The 27,113-nt window shown below is 34.4% G+C and overlaps 1 protein-coding gene across 1 annotated transcript; it reads right to left on the bottom strand.

Moving 5' to 3' along the window:
* Positions 1-3,139: 3,139 nt before the first annotated feature.
* Positions 3,140-25,304, bottom strand: LOC131843345 (lysosome-associated membrane glycoprotein 1). Its single transcript, XM_059191972.1, has 6 exons — positions 25,059-25,304; positions 7,811-7,920; positions 6,810-6,938; positions 5,545-5,661; positions 4,023-4,225; positions 3,140-3,501 (listed from the first exon to the last, which is right to left on the bottom strand). The coding sequence occupies exons 1-6, from the start codon at positions 25,138-25,140 to the stop codon at positions 3,258-3,260; spliced, it is 885 nt and encodes a 294-aa protein (XP_059047955.1). The 5' UTR covers positions 25,141-25,304; the 3' UTR covers positions 3,140-3,257.
* Between the last annotated feature and the right edge of the window lie 1,809 nt (positions 25,305-27,113).

Here is a 27,113-nt window from a genome sequence, read left to right on the forward strand (position 1 = left end):
TCTTTAATAAAAGTTGCTAACGGTTGCCTGCAATGGTTCTAAAAACGAAGAGCTTGAAAAGCAATATAAAAATTACTTTGTTCAAAGTTGGCAAGTTTTCCGCCTTGATATGGCACCAGTCAACCATAGATTAAACAGAAAATGTTATAGATATAGAACTCCATCTAAGTTATTAGCTGTAATGTATTTTACGTTAAATACTAATATAGATATAATTAACACAATGAATATTAATACCGAATAATTGTATAATTTTCATTATTATTAAAACTCGCCGCAATCGTTTAATTATTAAAAATAAATTTTTTAACTTATAACAAATTATTTAACCTAATAATGTGAACTACCACTAGACTTGTCATTCATAACACTTTAGATTCCTAAGTAATATCGAAAATACATGGACTTTGAATAATATTTTTATACATTCATGAATAAAAAACGAACGAAAGGTATTAAAATTTGTTAACCAAATCAAATTAATAAATCTATACCTACAAAAGATTGTATTTCCAGAATAGGTAGGAATGAGACGAAAAAAATTATAAAATTTCTATAAATACTAAATTAATTTAGAATATTTTTGAGGGATTCTTTCTTAACTCCTGTTTAGATCTCAATTTAAGGACCTCTTATGGATTACTATTGAAAAATAATACACGTCGTATTTATTTATCTATTGTTAATGGAAATTTTTTATTCCCTATTTCCTTACTACTTATTCTGAGATGACAAGTCAGTTCTGGCTATGACTGATTGCACAAGCATTTAGCTTGTATATACCTTTTTAAACTTTAGTCTGTGCATTGAAGCAAAGATATCAGATAAGTCAGTCTTGACTATGATTGCACAAGCTAACTGCTTGAGCTACATCTTTCAATTAATAAAAATAATTCACACATTACTTACGAATCTAAAAAACGCATAACTATTTTTAGTAATTTAAAAAATAACATTATAAACAGATTTGTTAACATAAAAAAATATATGATCATCTTATATAAAAATGGCGACACTCAATCATTTCGTTTCGAAAACTAACATTGAATTCCGACTAAAATAACAAATCTTTGAATTATTTTTTACATATCTATTTTTAACTAAAATGGCAAACAAGAACGGCACACCTAGTGGTAAGAGTCAACAAATGTGCCAAAACATCAAATATCCAAAAAATTCCTCTTGCGTTGAGACTAAAAAGGAGAGGACTAAAAAGGTATGCCTTAGGTAGGTATACCCTATGTTTTAGTGCCATATCTCAGCTTATCCGAAACAGCATGCAAAGAAGTTGCTTCGCGGCTGGTTGAAATAGGTAAGCAACCACTATGATGACTTAGTACAAAGTCCTCTTCTTTGTAATTTTTAACGCCAAGAGTAAAAATGTGATAAATGGAGTGTTGAATCGCTATTTCAATCAGAACTCTACGTTAATTCTTATTTCAAACCTGACCATAAAGAATATTCTTTCTGGAATATATATTTTTTGCTAAATATACATTTTATTTAAGAAATATAAACACTCGCTGTTTACATGAAGTTTTTTTTAGGAACAGTTTATTAACGCTGATTTCATTGTTACAAAAATCATAAACCAAATGAAACAGTTTTTCTTCCTTCAATTTTAATTTTTAAACCATTCATAAAATAAATCGTTTTTATGGATTTAATTCTTTTTATAAAGCTCTAATAAATATCAGAGACAACAATATGGTCAGGTTTTCTTTATTTTTAACACAATAGTTCAAATTATAAAATAAAATAATCCAACGTACCACTGACGCAATTCGTTAAAAAAAATTCAAAATAAGATTGAACGTAACATACCTACATTAAATTTAGATTTTGACTAAAATTTCACTTCGTAACCCAAAGAAAAGCTATCCCAACCAGCAACCATTGAAAACGTCTACACACGGTCCTATAACCGGCAAATCGTGGTAAATAAGGGTGGTAATATACAGTCGGTTACTATTTTTCAACGAATAACGTTCCGATGGACTCCGATTGGCGCTTTCGGCTTACCTAACGACTGACTGTATATTACCAGCCTAATGATAATGATTTGTTTGCCTCCAGACGAGGCGATCTTTGAAGCGATCTAGAACATTAATTAACACTGCTCCTATATCGCCACCGACTTTAGAAACGTGTGTAGACGTTTTAAGCTGTATATTCACTAGGCGACAATTGGTATACAATAAGTTTGCAACATGTTGATATATTTCATTATAAAATTTATAATTTAGAAAATTCGACTTTGTAGCAACACATTGTAGTCGATTTTCCAAAATTTTAAGTTATATAGTTAATGCATATTATTATTGAGTGTAATATTGATGCGCGAAGACATACGATCTCTCTGAAGCCTGACAATACTTTTTTATGTTACTGGACTTTTGGAGCAAATAGAGCTATTTGAATGCAATTCAAGGTTAAAATTTTAGCAGCACGTACTATTTTGTAGTGCCACGTTGTATTTTTTTATAGAATTGGAGTGGTAAATGAGGTGACAGCCCATCCGATAGTAAGTGGTAACCGTCACCTAGACACACGAACCTCTACAGACGTCATTCATGCGTTACTATTTCGGAGGACTAAGATGTCATACTTGAATCAATGAGACATCTCGTTATGACGTTCTCTTGTAACTACGGGGCTTACAAAACTCCAGGTTGCACAGAAAAATATGGAGGGGTATATCTTAGGAGTGAGCCTGCGTGACAGAATCCGAAACATAACCATTAAAACCAGAGTTATTGATGTAGGATACCGGGTAGCCAAGCTAAAATGGTCATGGACCGAACATGTATGCCGTCGATACAATGGCAGATGTGTGGATGGCCCCAAGTGTTCCTACCAAAAAGAAGTGTTCGCATTTCCCAAACATAACACTATAATAATAAAAGTTATTGGTGTAGAATATCGGGTAAAATAAAGCTAAAATAGTAATGAACCAAATGTATGTTGCCCGATACGATGACAGATGGAGCAAGTGCATTCTGGAGTGGAAACCCCGTAAGGTTAAGGACCACCAGTCAGATGGTACAATAATATAGTAACCGTAAAGTAAACTCTGGAAGACTATGGCACCAAAAAGCCATGAACGTGGAAACGGATCGGAGAGGCATATGCAACGGTGGGCTACCCCATGCTGAAGAAGAAGATCATGCTTCCGTACCCTGTAATTTAATTTCAACAATCATCGCCTAGTATACACAGCTTCATACAAAACACAACAACCCTACTTAGTTCCGGCCTCATTCCATCGTATCGTATTGTACCTTTTTGACCTTCAAGTAGCGCCATATAGCGTACCCTACCAGGGTGCCAGCTGTGGCTATGGCTAATGCTGCTCCAACTGCAACCGGAGCAGCTTCGGACCGGGCTCGTGCTGAGTCGGAACAGTGCCAGACCGGGCCGAACTCGCCGTTACGTTTGTACATGAACGCCTGGAGACGCATTTGACGGAGGTAGAGTTTCGCACGATGACCGGAGTTAGCGCTGAAATTAGCATGGATTAGATTATTTTATGTTGTTATTTTTAATTATAATAATAATAATAATCTCAGGAAAATTCACACAGCGACATCTAGCCACAATTTAAGCTAGCTAAAGCTTGTGTTATGGGTAGCAGATAACTGATACAAATACGTAGATTCTTCTTTTTTCGCGCGGACTCAGAGTCGGAATCGGACTTAAAGCGGTGTGTCCTAACCGCTAGACCACCGAGGTCATTAAATTATGAAATAACTTTATTGATGGCATAAAACAATACGACGGGGTAAAATAATACGACTTACAGAGAATAAAATACACAAAATAAAATGTTAGACCAGAGTAACATGTAGTCAAATTTTTAAAGTTGTTGTTTTAATGTTGTTGAAAGTTAAAATGTGTTTTCGCAAAATTTAAGACTCTTAAAAGTAGGATTTTTATCAGTGTTTGCTTATTTGTTAGTGCTCTGTGAATTGTCTAAGGTTCTTATTTTTTAACTCATACTCAAAGAAATCACTATCACTTACTTGGCATCTTCTTCAGCTAGTTCTACTACTGTCTCGTCCGGACAACTGTAGGATTTGCCAACAGGCGTGGGGAACAGTAGGGACCTCGCATCGGTTGTTAGGGTCACCCTCCGGCCCTGCTTCGCCGCATGCTCCAGGATACGTGCGCTGGAGTTGTAACTCAACTTGATGTTTTCCACGTACCAACGTTCACCGCCAGGCGTCTGCAAGCAAGAGCATATAATAATCATGACTACATAGTATAAAACAAAGTCGCTGTCGATGTCTGTCCGTCCCTATGTATGCTTAAATCTTTAATACTACCCAACGGATTTTGAAGCGGTTTTTTTAATAGATAGAGTGATTCAAGAGGAAGGTTTGTATATATAATACATGTACACCCGTGCGAACCCAGAGCGAGTAACTAGTAATAATTAAAGCGTATAAACCCAGCAAAAGCTGTGAAAATAAAACGTTATATTACATACATTATATAAATAATTATCTCAGGACAATTTACACTGCCATATAGACCCAAGTTAAGTTAGCTAAAACTTGTGTTATGGGTACTAGATAACTGATACTAATACATAGATTTTTTTGTAAATATACTATATATACATACTATATTATACATAGTAAACACTCAGACCGATACAAACAATCATACTCATGAATACAAATATTTGTGCCGCGACCATCGAAAGTAAGGCGAAGTGCTAAAACGTTAGACTACCGAGGTCGTCAAATATATTTAATAATATTACCTACTTCTTTGTTAACCCTGATGGGGTTGCTAGAAGTATTATCAACTATCATCATGGTCACACCGTCGCGTCGTGATGTTGAGATAACGTTTCATGTCATAAAGTCATAACGTAAACTAAGACTATATGATTAAGATTTATAGTTCTTCTTTTTACTTCTTGAACCGTATGGGCATTGTTAGCAAGTACATCAAGTCAGGTTGACTTATAAGCAGTTCCACTATCGCAGTTAATTCCTGATAAATTTACCACGTTACGCTAACTGACCTGACTTCATTATCATCTCACACTGGTGCCCCGCCAGCGAATACTATTAGCAGGGGGAAAATGGATTATTAGTAATGTTGCCTAACCCTGACATTGGTCAGGTTGACCTCCACGTGGTTCTCCCTGGAAACCATCGTAGTAAATTCTCATTTGCTAAGATGGGCTAACTGACTTGCCTTAATGTTAAAAGTAAGCAAAGCTCTTACCTCTCACCCACAGCAAAGACAATGTGAGGGTTGTCATTCGCGTAAAACAGTAAATAACTAGATGATGACTACGTCATCGATATATACCGATGACGTAATCATCATCTAGACTCCCCTACGCCCCATGTCATCCAATGTAAGCAAAGCAAAGACCCCTACCCACCCTCCCCCCGATAGTGGTTACTATGTAATATTATATTATCTGTGGTGCTTACGTAATACTTGAACAGGCCCTTAGCACAGGCAGGAGCACAATTCCATTATCAGTTTATAACCCATTAAAAATGAAATTATCGAACTTACCTTGGCAAATGCGAATTGTAATGAGAACTCCTTGAAGGATAGTACCAACGTCTCAGCATCACCTTCCTTGCATCTGCCGCCCACATTAGCATTGTTCGGCACAAAAGTGTTTGCGTCCTGGAAAACACAAAACTCGTCGTATTATATCAAGGTTTAAAGAATTTGATGGAAGCTCGTGGAAAGTGGCAAGAACTCCACTAATAAGAGCGTCGCTCTTAAATGAATGAAATCCACACTTATATTATCATCAACAATCAAACTCATGAATACAAATGTTGGTACCATGCAAAGAATCGAACACGCGACCATCGGAAGTAAAATCGCTAGATCACCGAGGCCGTCTTATAATACAATGTATGTTTGTATGTACAATGGTTCAATGATCTTCAGTATACAGTATTTGGGTTATGAGTCATTTAAAAAGGATGTTGAGTATCATAATGCCGTTCATCATAAATTCCTCACATTATACACTTTAAGTTTCATACACAGCTGTATGTATGTCCCGTTATTGTTTATATCTGGTAAGATAACATCAAGAAACTCGAAAAAAATATTATAAAATTGCAATAATTAACATTATAAAGAAAATCAGAAAATAGTGTAATATAAAAAATATTATCATTTATTAATATATATAACCCAGGACATCCACACAGTGCCATCCTGTCCCATGCTAAGCAGAGCTTGTGTTATGGGAACTAGAGAACTGGTACATAAATACATTTATAACACACCGTTTTGCTTACGAAGGTCGCAAATTCGATTCCACGCACGATGCAAATTCAAATTTAAAAATCATTTATTCATGTAGGACATTTTAGCCGCTTATGAACGTCAAATTTTTACACTAATTTTTTTTTTCCCTACCGAAAAACAAATATTATTTATATTCATGTTTTCTTTGTATCAACGTGTTTTCTATATATATTGTGAATGTATTTACAAAATAATGTATCTGTGAAATTATATCTTTATATAGTTAAGTAAGTATAATAGTTTTAAGATATAAATGTATTGGCAATTAGAAAGAAAGAAAGATATTTTATTATTATATATAAATTATTTGTAAGTTTATGTATTTATATCAGTTAACTAGTACCCATAGCAGAAGCAATGCTTAGCTTGGGACTTAGGCGCTATGTGAATTGTTCTGAGATATTATTATTATATTACTTACGGCTGGAAGACAAAAACATATTACGCCGACCTCAAATAAATGGGATAAGGACAAAGCAGATGATGACGATGATGATATTACTTACGGCTCGTTCATTAAGCTTGGTGACGTAGGAGATGTCGAGTAGCGCATCCACCGTCAGCAGTATGCAGGTCTCATCTGCCGTCTGGAGGCGGTACGTCGCCGTCATCAAACTCCTCTCGGTAGCCGGCTCCTGGAACAACCCACACAACAATGTGACTGAACGACTAAAATACCAACAAACAAATAAAACTAATCGAATAAATAAATAATTAGAAAATTAATTTTATTTCTATAGTGGCAGCCTATCTTCGTTTAGTCAACTTTACTCAAAACTTTTATATCCCAGGTCGTCTGTAAGAAATTGCTTTGAGCGATAAGGCCGCCTTTTCGCATATAACAATATCACACATAACAACACGAAACATTGACTGCATTACTAAAATACCAACAAACAAATAAAACTAATCGAATAAATAAATAATTAGAAAATTAATTTTATTTCTATAGTGGCAGCCTATCTTCGTTTAGTCAACTTTACTCAAAACTTTTATATCCCAGGTCGTCTGTAAGAAATTGCTTTGAGCGATAAGGCCGCCTTTTCGCATATAACAATATCACACATAACAAAAGAAAAAATACCATTTTAGGCCCCAAAGGTGTACGAGTCAAATCTGGGCGACACAAAATTGAAAGAAAAAACGCGTAATTTCTGACTGACTTGCTCGGGCTCGGCCTCTGTCCGTTTGAATAAAATAGAAAAGAAATAATCTTTAGTCAAATAAACTTAATGCAAGAACTTTTGAATAGTCATATTTTTTATTCTACCGCTCATTCGGAACGACTTATTCCGAGAAGGAACATGAAACTTGTGTTTCTCTTATGTGTTATCCAATTTCCCAACGAAATATGGACATATCTGGACAGTCACCACACCGTTTTTATAAGTACATAGGCAAAGCATATCCTAAACGAAAAACGAATTTTGACTTTAACTTTCTACAGTTGATAACGTCTCTGACTACCCCACTTTATATACCAGTCGTGAAGATATATCAGACTAACCGTGGTGCCACCAGGCGCAGTGGTTGTTTTGCTGTACTTCGTAACCCTCGGCCTCCGCGTCGACGCCTGACTGTCCAACTGAAGGCTTTGTACTGAACATATCACGAGCACTGGAACAAACAACATATATGCTGAACACAAAAACACAAAAACGAGTGCACTTTAACAGTTTCCGATCATGAACAGCATCGCTCGGCGTCCAACTATCGTATGCAATAAGCGGCTGATTTGACAAGTGATGTACAATTTGGTTATAGTTTTGTTATCGATACATTATTACTTATATCTGTTAGAGATCAATGTTTATCGATAGGTCCTTATTATTGCAATTCATTGCTTGCGACCTACGTAGTATAAAAAAAATGTCTTGTATATTGTTATAAATATATATTTTATACATACAGTAGTGTATGCAATTATATTTTCCAGGAGAGTAGCAATAAAAACTTATAATTTCAATTCGTGTATATATTTCCAGCCTATATATTTTAATACATATAAAACTCACAAAACTATGAGCACTAAATTATGTGGACGAAGCCGGGCCGGTTAACTAGTGTAAAATATTGTCGATATTTACAAATGGTGTCACGCGTCCCCCCACTAACACAGTTGTGAATGGAAAATTATGACACTGGACAAACTGCTTATAATACAGATCCAGATCAAAGGTATAAATAACAATAGTGTTTATATGTGTGTGTATGTATAATAAGGATAAAAGATGCGATTTATAGTCATAACATCTCTTACATTCATAAGAGGTAAGATATTCATACCTTCTTCTACTCAATTATGTAGGTACTTTCAGGAACTTAGTTAAATACCAAGACGAAATTCTTATCTTCCGTTGTCTTTCTATTATTTTGGAACATTCATTTGTAATATGCTATTAATATGTTCTCGAAGTAACTCTCAAATTTATAATTTTAAGGAGAGCATGAATACAAACTACCAAATATCACGAACTCATTAGAGTGAAAATATTGAATATACAGTTGGTTGAAGAACAAACTAATCATTCGTAGTGATTAGAGAAAAATAGTTCTTCTTCTTACAAGTTAACTGAGATTTTAACATATGTAAATCTGTCAAAATAGGTACTATAGATAGATAGATACATTTTTATTTACATTAAAGGTACAAAAGAAATAATAAAAAATTAGATACACAATTACATTGGTCAGTCAACAAAATACAATACAATACAGATATACTATATATAATTCTATAATCTACGAGATTAGAGATTCAAATTAAGGTAATATACGAGGTTTTATCAGATTTCATGTTTTTTGGTACAAAGCCAAGTCCTTTACGGTTGAAAATCCTGGTTCATTTTTATACAAAAATTAAGTCTAGATCTAGAACATTCGTTAGTGAACTGCAAATGAAATCAGTCAGTCGGAACAGAGTCAGTGGTACGTGACTCATACAAATCGAGTTATACGAGCCTTGATGAGGAGTCTAGGGTTCGTTTTAATTAAATTTGTTTACTCGTTCTAGAATCTACCATACAGGGTGTTATCGATTATATCGAAGATAAAACCTATCCATGGCCGTACTTGTGATATAATCTAAGGAACTAAGTGTTACCTGCGACTTGGTATATGTGGAATTTAATATTTTTTGTTAAAATAAATAATGTATCCAAAATAAAAGTAGCATAATCCAACTTGCTAATAACATTGGCTATCTGCGAGTAAAAGTTCCGTCAAAATCGTACCAGCCGTTTCAGAGATTAGCAATAACAAACTTATAGCCGGACAAAAATGTTTTAAATACTTTTTAATGTGTTATATGTACCATATGTATATGCGAGTACATACGTTTACATACATATAGTGAAAAGTTGTTAGTTTGAAATTACAAACAGACAGTTTAATTTAATTTATTTACATTAATAGTATGCCTAGATATAAAACAGCACATCTTTTTATAACAATGAAATTAGTACCACAATATTACCAGATGTCTCGTGCGATAAGTAATTACTACAGACCGACCGGTGAACATTTTCAGGAATTACTTTCATCGTAATGGGCCGTGTAATGGGCCATTTCAGAGTAGCGTTTTTCTCTAAAGAAGTCTATACACGACACTAGTTGGCACCCTACTTGTTGGGTCGATTTGTGGATCTTAACAGTAACTGCTTCTTTGAGCAGCTGAAACAAAGACAACTCCTGGAAACGAAAGAATGAATGGATGGAGAAAGGAATGAATGAAAGAAGAGGATGGGCATCGCTCTCTTCCTCGTAGAATGCCATATAGTTAGGTCGTTTCATGTGTAGTAAATGGTTTTTTTTGTAATTTAAATAAAAGGAGTTCTATAAAATGACCATCCTGTTATTCGAGAATCCTCATTCCCACATATATATATTGTACAATAATGAATAACGGTATTGTATTTTTTTCTAATGCAGAAATTCTCTCCTAATACAACGGCAGAGTGCAAATTTGACAGACATTGTCACTGCAGTATTAGGAGTAAACAAACATCTGCCAAAAACGAATTTATTTCCAATTTAATAAATAGGAACAGACTAAATATATTTTAAGAATTATAACTCTCTCTACACAACGTAGGGAGGAGCTAAAAAAATATTAATAGGCAGTAAAAATTACTGGGTACAAAATAGTAATCGTATTCATGAACGTTTATTCTTCGCGCAGGAGGAAACATAACCGAGTTTTACATTTACACAGCGCCATCTTGTTTGTTTTACTGAAATTATCCTTATATATATGAAATGTGGTTTTGCACGAACCAACATATGAAAGTACGTTATCGCATCAGTATTTTTTTTTATGTTTTACGATTTCGCCCGGCAGCGGGAGTTAATTTATAAAACAAGTTTTACATCTTTTAAAATTGTACAATATATGGATATATACATATATACACAATATTTAATTAAGGACGTGTATCATTTTTATCTTCTGGAATAGTATAATAACACTTTTTTCTTCTCTCGTCTCTTCTGCTTGCTATGCCCAACAGGGTCCATAATTGATCTGCTGTGAATTTAACTACCTTTTTTTCTTGGAAAATCCTCATTGAGACGCGCACTACTAGGGGGAGATATACGTTTATTACCAGACTCTTACCGGCTATAAACCTGTTCCTTCTTTTCTTGACTTTTGTCAGGGTTACGGGAATGCGCAGTCTTCTGAAACCTCGACGGCGCTGGTCCCTTCAAGCAGACCCCTTCACATTTTGTGAATTTAACTACCAACTGCTTACTTTAACATTATGGAATGCAATGCTTAAATAATTAAATAAATCAACTATAATGTTGTTAGCTCCTGTGCTTATATTGCCATGCCCTTTCAGGGCGTATACATCTACAAGACACCATAAAATGACCTTTGAATTTTGGAACACAATACCCTACGATTAGACGTAATTACAATGCTATTTTGAAGTCCCCAGTTATTTTGGTTGCCGCCGTTATGACGTACAGCATGCAAACTACCCACACGCTACTGTGACGTCAGCAGATTCAATTTTTGATTGAACCCATTGTTCATTCATAATTTTCCTTTGTGGCAAATACCAACAGTAAACAAGGTTATAATTTCATTCAGTTATTATTAGTAGTGAGTGTATTAGGGATGTTAAAAATAATGTGTTATGGAATCAATCAATATTAGTCAACAAAATATCGATTGTTTTCAAATTAACCATTTCTTCATTTCATTCTGTCTAGTGAACCAAAAAAGATTAAGTGTTTACAGCAAAAAAATAGCCAAAAACACGACTACGAGCAGGCATTTATTGATATAAAATGTAGTCTATGGTACATCCTCGTAAAATAGACTATCATCGTGCCAAACATTAAGATCCGTTCAACCGTGTCTTCGTGAAAAGGTAGGAAAAAAACAGACACACTTTCTAAATTATAATATTAGTATAGATGTATACTTTTTATGTAAATGGAAACCATCTATTTGAGGATGGTGTCGGGGGACATACGAATAGTCGAGACTCGAGAGTTACGTTATGAATAAATCATATATCTTTAGTTAGTATAAAATAAAGTCGCTTCCGCTGTCTGTTTGTTTAGTTCTTTTTAACTACGCAACGGATTTTAATGCATTACCTATTTAGCAACAGATAGAGCGATTCAAGAGCAAGGTTTATATGTATAATACATGTACATAATTGCGAAGTCGGGGCAGATAACTAGTTGATAATAAAATACATTAATTTCCACATACATTATAATGACAGACAAGCTGACGGCGCATGTGATAGTAAGTGGCAACCACCATCTATATATCAGTGCTGTGCAATTTCCAATGGAACTGTACAGCGGTGATTTTTATTTTTATTTCATTATATTTTTATTTTTGTTGTTATTATTTATATTCTGTGCTTCATTTCAGTCTGTATTTACTAACATTAACTATAAGAAAACTGTAAGACCACAGTTTCTTAAAATGGGCGAAAACTTAGATATAAAATAAATTATTATTATATACATGAACTGCACGTAGTATGGACACCACATCGAAAAACTCATTGATGTATAGATCATATTGTATTCGAATTTTTGATAATAAGTACATAGTAATCTTTTTTGGATTCCATTTGATTGTAAATAATGGTAGCGATATTTTTTCGAATTCCATTCGATTTTCAAGTACACACTGATCTTTTTGAAATTTTATTTGACTCTAAGCACACAATGATCTTTACTTTGGAATTAAATTTGATTGAAACACTTTGTAAAGTTCAATGGTCTAATAAAAGGTGTGGGTTATGTGCAATGTGGGTGTAAAAATGTCAGAGCTATTTAATAGATAACTATTAGTCATTATTTGTTTTTTATTAGGATCTTAAATACAATATACCATAATCTGTAACGCATTTTTTTAACTACTTGTTACAGGCTTCGTAGCATAAGGCTGCTTCTTACACCTCTTTTTGAAATTTTATTTGACTCTAAGCACACAATGATCTCTTACTTGTTACGTTTTTGTCATATGTAGGTATATAAGCTATACATATGACAAAAACGTAACTGATCGCTGTCTGTACATGTACATCTGTACTTTGATAAGATCTCACAATATTAATACCTATAATATATGTTATTTAAGAGAAATTGGTATTGTGGGAGCTTATCTAATTAATAGACAAACAAACGAAATATTTTTCTATATATTTTTTAAGTTTAGATTTATCTCAGACTGCAGAATTATCTGGTTGTAATAAATTGAAAACAAACTGTAAATCAAGAATATTTCGTCATACATAACGGTTTCTGCCCCTTATGTACATCATAATTTTAAATCATTATCCCTACCGACCGGTTTGAAAAGAATCCCTATTTCAGTTGAGAAGAAGTTGAGTTATTCTATTCTATTCTAAGTAACCACAGATAGAAAGTCTCAGTAAAAAGTCGTCAGTTTCACCTATATCAGCAGCCAAGCAGCTTGCATTGTAAGCTGTTTCGGTTGTTGCAGATTAGGTAGTATAATTACAGGATAAGAGGCATAACATCTTAGTCTACTAGTATGACACCGCATGAGTACCACCATGATTATGTGATGTCCGTGATGATGCATCATATAATCATGGTACCACTCATATGTTGCCATGCGTGGTGGTCGCACGTATGCGTATGCGTGATCAGCTTGTTACTGTATTGGAATTCCATAAAAATATAACACGTGGCACAATCCATTAAAACAACCTTAAAAGCATTCGAATGATCTTCCCCAAAATTTCCCTAAATGATGTAGGTGTTCACAAAGTGAAGGTTTCAGAAATACCCATGTGGATTAAAGAATTGGTTGTAAAGAGATAAAACCTCCATCCATTTGTTCTGTAATTTCCGTTTAATCTAAAAATAGTAATATTATAAATGCGAAAGTGTTTTTGTCTGTCCTTTTGTATATTAGCTTCAATCTGACCGTACAAGTCTTGGGAAAATGTAATTGACAGATTGTAGATTATTTTCTTAAATACCTGTACCATTTATTGTTGAAATTGTCTTATATTTATTATATTGTCTGTATAGATATAAAGTCCCCTCCAATCGATCCCCCGTCCAAATCAAACGTGGATCGATATTACGACGATCTGAGCCGAGGTTCGAAGCCCTAGCGGTGCCCTCAGACTAAAGTCGTATCCGTTAGGCGGGAGTTGGCCTTCAGCCGCTCCATAAGTCCTTCCGCGGGTTTGGAATGCCATCTGCACACGATAGGGGGCGACTCTATCGTCCGGTGAAGCTGTAAAGGCCAGCTGCGGCCAACAGCATTAGAGTAGACCGAAAAAAATATAAAAAGTAAGAAATGAAGAAGTATAATACAGGGTGTAAGAAAAAGGCAGATATTGAATGTAATAGAAAATAGACGAGGGAAAATGTTAGGACACTTGATACGGCACGATGAATGTATGGAAATTATTACAGAGGAACACTTATATGAAGCAAATTAAACACTTGGTGTCGTGTTGTATCAACATTTAAAGAATATGATGGAAGACCGTGAACAGTAGCTGCTCGTTTCTAATCTCTGAAACGGCTGGCCCAATTTTGACGATACCTTCACTCGCAGATAGCTAATGCCATAAGGAGTAACTTACACTTTAATTTTCGTAATAATAAAAAAATAGTCATATTCCACGCGAACGTTGTGCGGGTAACAGCGGTAATTAATGAATTGGTTCACAAGAACCCGCTTTTATTAAGGGAACTGATATTCTAGCATTTACAAAATAAAGCTTACAAAAATATTTCTATATTTGGGAACCGAATTAGGAGTCCTAAAACAATATTGTACCTCCTTCAATCCATAGAGTTGTACTCTATACAACAATAATATGTATTACACTTTTATTTCTATCTTCTTCCGCCCAGTATATTAGAAGGGGACAAAAAATGTAATTGAAATGAATGGAATAGCGACGGCATTGGAATTTAATTTAATTGAATACGAAGCTAACCAATGAATATTTTATTTCTTTCATATCACAGTGTTGTATCTTCGTAAAGTTTCCTTCATTTCAGGGCATAGAAATAAAAATAACTTTATTAATAAACTAATTTGACGGCCTCGGTGGTCTAGTGGTTTAGTACACCGCCTTCCTTCCGATGGTCGCGGGTTCGATTCCCCGCACAGTAAAAATATTTGTATACATGATTGTTTGTATCGGTCTAAGTATTTTCTTTGTGTAGTATATATATATTTACAAAAAAAATATCTAAGTATTTATATCAGTAATATAGAACCCATAGCTCTGCTTACCGTGGGACTAGATGGCGCTGTGCTAATTGTCCAGGATTATTTATTAAATTGTCAACCCCGGCTTCGCACGGGTAGAGTAATGAAGACTAGGAGTAAATTCTTCCCACTTCACTCACATTTGTTTCTGTTTTATATGGATACTAGCTTTTGCCCGCGGCTTAAAATTGACAAAGTTTCATACAAACTTTCATCCCCTATATTATCCCTTCGGGGGTAGAATTAATCAAAATCATTTCTTAGCGGATGCCTACGTCATAACATGCATGCCAAATTTTAGCCCGATCCGTCCAGTGGTTCGGGCTGTGCTTTGACAGATCACTACGTCAGTCACCTTTGAGTTATATATATTTAGATTATTACCCCATATTTCCAGATTTCCTTCAATTATTCAAATATTTGCTTACACAATGAACCATGTTAACAATTACAAATATAGCAAAAAAGAATTAATCTATTAGGTTCACCCATTCTAAAGGGATACGTATAAATGTATAAGTACAATTTTTTTATATAAAGCACGTGGGGACAGACGAACATACGACTCGTCTGATAATAAGCGATTACGGTAAACCGTAAGTACCTTCATATAGAGCTTGATAAAAGAAATAGCTTTTCTAGCGCACATATTTTATAGCACAATGACTTGACTTTTTTGTTTTTTTTTAGTGTAGATTTTCCCTAGTGCTCGGTTTTGACTCATAACTCTATTGTTAGTCTGTGGTTGAGAATTAATTTATTCTTTATAAACAGAATTGTATAGAAAATATTCCACAATGCAGATAACTGAAGGTAAAGTCGGTCGCGATGAAAATCTAGGTTAATCAAAACTCCAGAAGCTTTCCCTATTGGGTTGTAGCAGCCAAGTTGTAAACTTCATTCGAAGTTGATAAATAACTTGACACACTTAAATTATATTAAATATTTACTGTATCACTATGACTGTTAGTTGACTCATATGATGATAAGTGCTAACCGGCACCAATATATGAACAGTACTATGATCATCACGTCATCACGCTTCGTTACCATTCCGTTTAGCCAAATGGAATCCTTTAGAGATAATATATAACAATCGTTCCTGAGAATATCCTTCAATTCTTGCCGCTGACGGGCCTAGGCAGCGAACTCTTAAAAATGTGAGTACAATCTCGTTTGGAAAGTAAACACTCTATCCTGAGGAGATAAAAACCATCGCTCTTAAGAATATCCTTCAATTCTTGTCCCTGACGGTCCTAGGCAGCGAACTCTAAAAAGTACGAGCATAGTCTCCTTTGCAAAGTACATACTCTATCGTGAGGAAATAAAAACGAATACTCCTAAGAATATCCCTCATTTCTGTCCCTGACGGGCTAGGCAGCGATCTTAAAAAAGAGCGAGCACATTAGATCTCTGCAGGTCGCAGTACTATAAATCTAAGTTTCGAGTAATAGTCTAGACCATTTAATTAAAAAAACATCAATCCATGGCACTAAAATTTTTTTATACTACTATGGTGGCAAACAGGCATACGGCCCATCTGATGGTAAATGGTTACCGTAGCCTATGGACGCCTGAAACACCAGGGGTGTCACGTGCGCGTTGCCGACCCTTAACACCCTGTCATGCTTCTTATATAGTAAATTTAATACTCTATCTCACACTGCAACAGACTGTTTGCAAAGTAAGATCCTTGGCAGCTGATATGGTAAGAGTAATATTGCAGCCTTTGACAGGACTGCTTGCTGGCCGCTTATAAGAAAATATCTAGGACAGACACAGTTCAGTCAGTCAATTATTCAATTGACAGACCAATACTATAAATACGACTAACAATTGGGACGATATTAAAATTATATTTTACTAGCTGACCCCACAAATGTTGTTTTGTCATATAAATTAAAATCGCAGTTAAAAAATAGGGGTTGGTGATAGAAGGGTGAAAATTTAGAATTGTATGTATTTTTAGTTGTTTTTTTCTTCGACTAGCAACACCAACGACAGTTGTCATTATCAGCTGGTCGTAATAAATAAATAATGCCAAATTACAAAAAAAAATGTTAGGGGTGGACAACCCTTATCACTTAGGGCATGAAAAATAGATAGTAGTCGATTCTTAGACCTACTAAATATACATATAAAATTTCATAAAAATGTTATGGGTACTAGATAACTGATACAAATACATAGATTTTTTTCCCGTAAATACATACATATTATACATAGAACATACCCAGGCCGATACAAACAATCATACTCATGATAACAAAATGTTTGTGCCGTGCGAGGAATCGAACCAGCGATCATCGAAAGTAAGGCGGCGTGTTAAGCTACTAGAACACCGAGGCCGTCATATGCATATATGTTAGTCACTAATACCACAGATTAATACTAATTTATTTTCACCTTAATACTAATCAATATTTTGATATTTGTTACTAGTATAAACCCTCTAGGTCCGTACAACTACCTACTTGTTACACAATCGGCATGGATATAGCGATTGTTCTTGGAAAGTATGTCCCTATACTTTCCAACAGTTGATGACTCAAAAGAACGGCATCCAAGATGTACGAGAACACAGGATAGCAGGTGGACGGATACTCTAGATTTAATCACGAACGTGAATATGTTCATATAATTATTATATGTCGAATCAATAGAGATCCTAAATTGTAATTAGAATTAAATAAATAAGTTAATTGAACTTTCTTTGTCTATTAAAAAACCCATCACCGACTGTCCGAAAGTAATTTGTAATATAATAATGTAATGATAAATCATTACATAGTATAAAACAAAGTCGCTGTCGCTGTCTGTCCATCCCTATGTATGTTTAATCTTTAAAACTACGCAACGAATTTTGAAGCGGTTTTTTTAAATACATACAACGATTCAAGAGGAAGGTTTATATAAACCTTCCTCTTGAATATATAATACATGTACACCCGGGCGATGCCAGGGAGAGTAGCTAGTTACTAATGTTTACTTACTTTTAGAGTTATTTTGCAATGTATCTCGTATAAAAACAAAAGAAAAGCTGTAATGTAGCGATGAATACCTCAAGGTTGTATATTTAGAACTATTGCAATTTCTTCGGAGCAGGCAAACGTGTTTCTACTCTCTCCCTATTGTTTTGCCCACAATAATATCATATATCAAGGTATATAAACTTCAAATATTGTTTGCTACAATATTTACCACATACTGTTTTTACTTATACGCCTGTCTTTTTTCAAGGCTCCGTGCCCATTAATCTTTCCGTTATTAATATCGTGATGAGTCTGCATTACACATAAGTTATGGAATAAAAAAAATATGTGTACCTACTCAAAATTATATTAAGTTTATTTAAATAATAAAAATTTATATCCTGTTGTATTCTTTAATATTAAACAAATCTATACCTACCATAATTAATCAGGAGAGTGTTAAAAATAAATTATTTATTACATATCTAAATATATATAACTCAAAGGTGACTGACTGGCATAGTGTTCTATCAACGCACAGCCCAAACCACTGACGGATCGGGTGGAAATTTGGCATGTAGGAAGATGTTACGACGTAGGCATCCGCTAAGAAAGAATTTTGATAAATTCCACCCCTAAGGGGATAAATAAAAGTGATCGAAGCCGCGGGCAAAAGCTAGTTTAACATATTTATGAATATCTAGCCGTTACTCGCGAGGTCGTTTGCACAAATCTGCAGTTTTAATGAAGATAGATTAAATGTAGTATATGAACATCCTCTTGTACAACCCATCTTCGTGGTAAATTCTTTATTCGACATCAATGGAAAAGATACGTTAGTATCTGTTTCATCTTATACTCATTTTGCCCGCAGCGTAAACCGTTAGCGCAGGCGGGTGCACCATTCCATTATCAACCCTCAAAAAAAAAAAAAAACCCATCTTCGTGTTAAATTCATTATTCATTTAATAAAGATACGTTAATATCTGTTTCATTACTCATTTTGGATTGATGCAAGTATAAATCCATAGAGTAATAAAGTTAATAAATAGATGTACTCTTTGATTTATAATGTACCTACTAGCGACCCGCCCTAGCATCGCACGGATGCATTACAAATGTTTGGATTTCGTGGCTTGTTCTATAGCATTAACACGAATGCAATATATATTAAACCTTCCTCCTGGATCACTCTATCTATTGCTGGAAACTTAATTAAAATCCGTTGCATAATTTAAAAGACATAAGCAAAAATCAGACAGCGGCGACTTTTTTTAGTACTACGTAAAATGAATTTAGCTACAAAATTAGAAAAAGCGCATGTTTTTTTGTTATCGAACAGATTTAAACTCCTTTTGTTTAAACCTTTTGTTATACAAGTCGGGTAACAATCCATCAGGCCTCGACATCTTCAATATAATGTTATAAATATATTGAATTCCATAAGATTTTTGCTCTATTGGTGGTGGGGTTTCTCTGAAGATACAAGGCTGCAAAATTGGAAAAGTTTGCTCCCCCCGTTCAACTTTTCTAACTGTGCCAAGTAATAAACGTGTTTCTTCCCTACTGTTTGTGAATTCTGAGCAATATAATTCAATACTACATACTTTGTTAAAATACACAGATTTTTATACATATTGTAAATTTTGTTAAATTGGTTATAAAATCATTGAACTTAAATTTTTTTTTCTTTTATAAGTTGTGGGTTGGAAGCCTATTGTTGACTGTAATCGCCGAACAGTCAAAGGCTTCCAAAGCTATAACCAAACTGTATTGCCAATGCCTGATGATGCTTCGTTCAGAAGCGAAACACGTATCGCAATATGAATGTAGACTCGACAAGGGTCGGAATTTGATCGCCATTAGAGAAGATCGTAACAGATTTTTTGTTTATGGACCGGACTACGAAGCGCGGATCAATCTTAGAGATCAGATTTACACTCTTTGTAACGATACTCCTCCGAAACGACTTCACCGATCGAGACCAAAAATTCATAGAAGGTCGACCTTTACGCTCGTTTACCACTCAAAAGAATCCGATCGGTCAAGGTATCGATCGGTGAAGAATAAACGCGCTCCACTCAACATATGAGTATTATCTCCTCAAACTTAGTTAATGGGCTTTTACCTTATTTGGATCATCATCATTATCAGCATATAGCTCTATTTTTTTATATGACTATGGTTGCAATCAGCCTATACAGCCCATCTAATGGTAAACGGTTACCGTAGCTTATAGACGCCTGAAAAAAGGGGTGTCACGTGCGCGTTGCCGAACTTCTAACTCTACGAGTATATATATATATATATATATACTATGCTAATGTTTTATATGAAGTTATACCTAATTTGTTAATAGGCGTTAGTTAACTACTGAAAATAGGTGCTGTATAATGAACCAGTCTCAACGTCATAGGTCAAGTTAAAAGTTCAGGATAAATTTAGTTAATGTCAAATATCAAAGATGTATCGAGTATAGGTATATTCAAGTATGACGTGTAAAGCCCATGAATATTATAAAACCCTCTAGAAATTTTAAACTCATCCACTCATCTGATAAATATTTAATTTCTCTACCTAAGTTCGTCAAATTTGAAGACTATATTAAATTGCGTTTGGGAAACTTCTATTAATATTTAATATAATTTTAACGCCATAGATGAGGTTAACAGCAGCAATATGACGAAAACAAAGACTTATATAGAAGGCACTCCAAACCAAAAACCTGCGTAAGAAATTATATAGAAGCTATAAAGAACTTATAACTCCTTTTAAACTCCTGACAGAAACGACTTTAATCTAAGAACTTTGAACCTCAGGCCATCATCATTTTATAACTTAAGTAATGGTTTTATATTGTTTTTGCGACTAGACTACAACGTCTAGAGTCTAGACTAGTGTACCAAAGTAGACTTCCCTAAAATAATACCTAATTCGATAATATGTATTATAACTAGCTTATGCCCGCGGTTTCGCTCGCGTTAATTTATCCCCTTAGGGATGGAGTTTATCAAAATCCTTTCTTAGGGGATGCCGACGTCATAGTAGCTTTGCATGCACGCAAAATCTCAGCCCGATCGGTTTAAAATTGACAAAGTTTCATACAAACTTTCATCACCTATTTAATCCCCTTGGAGGTAGAATTAATCAAAATCCTTTCTTAGCAGATGCCTACGTCATAATATCTACCTGCATGCCAAATTTCAGCCAGATCCGTCCTGTGGCTTGGGCTGTGCTTTGATAGATCACTACGTCAGTCACGTTTGAGTATATATATTTAGATTATTACCCCATATTTCCAGATTTCCTTCAATTATTCAAATATTTGCTTACACAATGAACCATGTTAACAATTACAAATATAGCAAAACAGAATTAATCAATTAGATTCACCCATTCTAAAGGGATACGTATAAATGCATAACTGCAATTCACCTTATATATAGATTTTTATTTCCGTTGGAATGGGACTAGGAATCGATAAGACGAATACGCATACTAATGACGTAAGGTATGATAGATGTAGAATGATGCAACTATCTAATATTATGTTACCTGCGGAGGCAACATAGGTAACCATTTTACTTCTTCTCTTGAGCTACAAGGAAACTTTTTGTTCTTCTTGTGATGAGTAAGCTTTCCGAATAAGTGGTAGAATAAGAAAATATGGTTATTCAAAAGTGCTTATATTAAGTTTTTTTTTAATAAGGATTGTTTCTATTTTTCTTCTTCTATTCAAAAGTTAGTCAAAGTGGCGTGTAACCGCTAGTATTACACAAATGCGTGAATTATATCTTTACTATCCCTGAAGGGACAATGACTATAAATCCTGGGGCTATTACCCAAATGAACTGGGCAATATAATTGGTATATGGCTGCAATAAAACAGCATTATTAAATCCAAATAGCTTTACCTCAGTACATGCTATACAGGAAAAACAAGCGGATCATAGAGCAAAAATACAATTCACATCTGCTTATACTACTAATTTATGTAATTATATAATTTAATATATTTGCATATCTTTATATATAAAAATTACGTTTCACGTTGTTTGTCCGCTATGGACTCCGCAACTACTAAACCGATTGCTTTTGATTTGCACATTGTTTGCAATTTGATCTAACTTGAAAGATAGGATAGCTTACATCTCAATTTATAGTTGCAATATTATTTTATTCAAGAACTTTAACCACAGCAACACGTGGCCGGGTCTGCTAGTATATTTATATATATCATTTCAACTGTTAGCTGTCAAAATGACATTAACTGTGAGGTTCATTACAGGACAGATGGGGCTATAGTGTTTTCACTAAGTGTATATGAAAGCCTATAGGTTACTTACATAGAATTAAAAAAAATGGCTATCTGTTCATCTTGCTAATCTCTGAATCGGCTGGGCCGATTTTGATGGGACTTTCACTGGCAGATACCTAATATTATAAAATACAACTTAGGCTACTTTCATTTAGAAATTGTATTCAATCACGGAGAGTTTTCCTTAGCCATGCAGACGAACTCGCGGGTAATAAAGTTAATACTAATATTGTAAATGCGAGTTTGTCTGCCCACTTCTTACCATTTCATGACTAAACAACGGAACAGATCCTAATGAAATATAGCATGAAGATAGATCGTAACGAAAACGGGCATAGGCTATCTTTTATTACAAAAAAATATCTGGAAAGGGGTGAAATAGGGATGAATATTTGTACAGACAAAGTCAAAGACTACCTTTTATTTAAAAAAATAATCTGGAAGGGGTGAAATAGGGATGAAAGTTTGTGCAAACGAGGTCGCCGGTAATGACATACAGAGAGATCGTATCCGAGACTATATTTTATTTAAAAAAATAATCTGGAAGGGGTGAAATAGGGCTGAAAGTTTGTGAAAACGCGGTCGGCGGTAATGACATACAGAGAGATCGTATCCGAGACTATATTTTATTTAAAAAAATAATCTGGAAAAGGTGAAATAGGGCTGAAAGTTTCAGATGAAAGTTTCCGAGACTATAATTTTATTTAAAAAAATATTTTAGTTTGTGAAAAAAAACATGCAAGAGAGATCGTATCAGTGCAAACGCGGTCGGCGGTAATGACATACAGAGAGATCGTATCCGAGACTATATTTTATTTAAAAAAATAATCTGGAAAAGGTGAAATAGGGCTGAAAGTTTGTGAAAACGCGGTCGGCGGTAATGACATACAGAGAGATCGTATCCGAGACTATATTTTATTTAAAAAAATAATCTACAGAGAGAAAAGGTGAAATGGAGTCGGGGTAATGTACAGATAAGGGATAAAAAAAAATGGAAAAGGTGCAGTGAAAGTTTGTGAAAACGCGGTCGGCGGTAATGACATACAGAGAGATCGTATCCGAGACTATATTTTATTTAAAAAAATAATCTGGAAAAGGTGAAATAGGGCTGAAAGTTTGTGAAAACGCGGTCGGCGGTAATGACATACAGAGAGATCGTATCCGAGACTATATTTTATTTAAAAAAATAATCTGGAAAAGGTGAAATAGGGCTGAAAGTTTGTGAAAACGCGGTCGGCTAATGATTTTACAGAGAGATCGTATCCGAGTTTTACTAATTATTTAAATTTTTAATTATAGTACCTACAATAGACAATAAATCGTATTTTCGTGAAAATTATTATATCGCGACTATATTTTATTTAAAAATAATCTGGAAAAGGTGTCATTATAGAGAATTGATGGACTATATTTTATTTAAAAAAATAATCTGGAAAAGGTGAAATAGGGCTGAAAGTTTTGAAAACGCGGTCGGCGGTAAACCATGCTCAAATACATAATTTCGGTACATGTTTTTTTTAATAATTGTGCTGTAACCGCAGGCCTCATAGGTCTGTAATAATAATAATAACCCTGGAAAATTCACACAGCACGATCTATTACCAAAACAGAGCTTGTGTTGTTAGTACTAGACAACTGATAGAGATTCTTAAATAGGTACATTTTATATTTGTAAATACATACATACACAAACGAATACAAACAAGGATATTCATGATTACAAAGTTTCCGAGGAATCAAACCCGCGACTGAAGAACAGAAAATCCATTATTCAAATAAACTCAATTTAAGCACTTTTGAATAGTTACAGTTATTCTTCTTTTAATCTACCGCTCATTCGGAAAACTGTCTCATCACAGGAAGAACGAGCGAGAAAATGTGTGTTACTCTTTTAATTTTTTTAAGTCGAAATGTGTAAATACCAACTGCCAACTGGCATTAATTTATTAGGGTCAAATATAAATATACAATAACATTAAATAAAATCGTAGTAATTAGAGTAGACCAGTCCCTACAAGCACCAATCGTTCACGAGTATGACTGATAACCCAGCCATCACTGCGTTGGGTTATCTGCTGCGCTGCAACTCCCTAAAATATGGTCATTTTAGGAAGCCCAATGACCCTGCCCACCACAAAAAACGACCAATGGGCATCTTACCCAAATAATCCCTAGTTAAGATTGGTGTTTTTACATATAATAAACACATTCTTAAATTTCATATGCATTACGTAAAGGAAAATTTAGGAAAAAATAACGAAATTTTCAAATTTGTTACAAATATAGCGTTTTTCCATATAAAAAATATACCTATCGAATTCAAAAATATTTTTTTCACGTACGATATGTTTTCTCTACCGTCTATAGATTCAATTAAGAAGAACTGACAAAAAACTGAGCTAAATTTGTTTTCTTCACTAGGGCTGAAAGTTTGTGAAAACGGTAATGACAAAGCTGAGCTATATTTTATTTAAAAAAATTTGTTTTCTTCAAGCCAATTTGTTAACATTATTTACATATTTAGGTATCTATGTCTAACATTTCACTTTTCACAATAAAAATCCCGAATAAACCCTAAAATAAATGAACAATTGCCATACACGTTTGTCATTTAAGTAATACGTATTAGTTTCTTTTGTTATAAAAACAATGTTTATTTTCATATATATCATTTAAATTCAATGTTTACCCATTAATATGCTTAAATATAATATTAAATACTTACATAAACACAGCAGTTTCAGCATCGTCAACGTAGCACCGTCTAACATTGTGAACAGGTTTTTCTGCATTCTGTAATAAACCATTTTGCGATCTCCCTAAATAAGGGGGACTTAACACTAATAATTATAGTCATATACAATAAAAACTGTATGTATACGATCTTTTATATAAATCACCGTGTAATTTGGCTATGAGTTACCACCATCTAGTCTTTTGAAATGTGAATCGGAGTGTCTACTTATTTTTGTTACTTTTTATACTCAACGCGCGGTTGGAATGGTGGACATCTTGTGACGTCATATAGGGAAATCAATTTTCCCGCGCATGCGCCGATAATCTCCTTGGCCCCTTTTCGTGACCGTGGCACATGTTATGCACCCTTCAATAAAATAGCATACTTTTTTATGAATGAAATTATTCATTCATTTGCTATTTTTGGTTGTTTAGTATATATTCTGTACTATCGACAACAGAGCCTGACTCTTCGACAGTATAGTCCCTTGAACGCTTCACCATACCCAGGCAGCGTCTTCAATTAATTTACCAATAGGCAAGACTTTTCGGATTCTAAAATCTTCAAGCTTTATGACTGACGAATGTACATCCGTGACCGTGGTGACGAAATAGGAATAACATATGTGACCACTAACTAATATCTTTTTTATACGAAGATATATCATACGTTTGATAGACTTCAAGTGTTTTTATACAAAGTTTGTTTTGTTTGTTTGTCATACTTTATTGTACAATAATATTATAAATAAAAGGACACAATTGACTTAGATAAAAAAAACTTGCGTACAATGGCGGACTTATCCCAGAAGAGGGATTTCTTCCAGTCAACCTTTGAGTTACTGAGAGGAATTGCGCAGTGGTGGAAATAGGTACAATAAATAATACGCGTCACAATGACATATATAACTAATAATATATACAGAAAATACACAAAAATATATATACATATACATACATACACATACATATACACATACACATATACATACATATACACATACACACACAAAGTCGTCTGCTTAAGCACCTTTGTGTCATCTCAATTTGTACAGCCAGCACATTACTAGATTGAACGCATTCCGATTTGAATGCTGAGATATGGCGGTAAAATTACAGGTTACAGAAATATAATTGGTGGTCACTTTGCTAGTTATTTTTTGTAACCACATCTGATCGAGTAACCACGCAGTTCCAGTTGAAAACACCGTGATGAATTCCTTGTGTATTCGTCATGATAGGCGAAGTGATCTGAACTGACATATGTATTAGTACTTGCGTATTCGTCACGATAGGCTAACTGACCTGAACTGATATATTAGTATAATACTTTCCACCAGGTACCAGGCAACCAAATGCGTAACCCGCGACTTCAATTTCAATATACTTTCATCCCCTATTTCACCCCTAATCAGAATATTTCTTGAGATATATATTGAAGCCTGGCCTATGTCCGTCGTCGTGATACAGTTCACATTCGTTCCGAAGATTCTTTCAGCCATTAGGTCGTGAAAAGGAAATAAACAGACAGACAATTTTGCATTAGTGCCTAATATTAATATGCATTAAATTGCTACGGCATCAAAGTAATAAAAAGATTTACCGAAGCAGAATCACTGGAATATATTTCTTCTCTAGTACATATTATACCATAACGGCTGTAATCCCAGATTGGGTAGCCATAGGCTTATCTACTGTCGACGTGGTGGTGCTGCCCGTACCTCTTGACATACCAATATTTCATTTAGTAGTTCCTATAGTTAAATATAATATGGTACGGGGCTAATCTACAGTCGTCTCTGGCAATATACATTTATTGTTATCGTTGTTTCCATCACTGGAGAATCAGTAAAAATATATATCTTAAGACTATTAATTCCTGAAAACATCATAGCTGTCACGTCCACGTTGCTGACCCTTAAAACCCTTCATGAAAAAGCATATACTGAAATTATTAGCGAAAACATCGGCATTCAACAATCTGAGTGTGCGTGGGAAGGAACTCCTCTGAGGAATGTTAAGGTGCATACTTCGTCAAGGTTTT

The sequence above is a fragment of the Achroia grisella genome, unplaced genomic scaffold, assembly GCF_030625045.1.
Source record: "Achroia grisella isolate CSIRO2021 unplaced genomic scaffold, CSIRO_AGI_Agris_v1 utg295, whole genome shotgun sequence".
NCBI classification, from domain to species: Eukaryota; Metazoa; Arthropoda; class Insecta; order Lepidoptera; family Pyralidae; genus Achroia; species Achroia grisella.

Excerpts from the sequence above, each read along its gene's own strand:
- LOC131843345 (XM_059191972.1), bottom strand. The coding sequence starts at position 25,140 with ATGGTTTATTACAGAATGCAGAAAAACCTGTTCACAATGTTAGACGGT. Across the intron at positions 5,662-6,809 it reads CCAAGCTTAATGAACGAGCC|GACGCAAACACTTTTGTGCC; the intron begins GTAAGTAATATC and ends TGTGTTTTCCAG. Across the intron at positions 3,502-4,022 it reads CTAGCTGAAGAAGATGCCAA|CGCTAACTCCGGTCATCGTG; the intron begins GTAAGTGATAGT and ends TGCTAATTTCAG.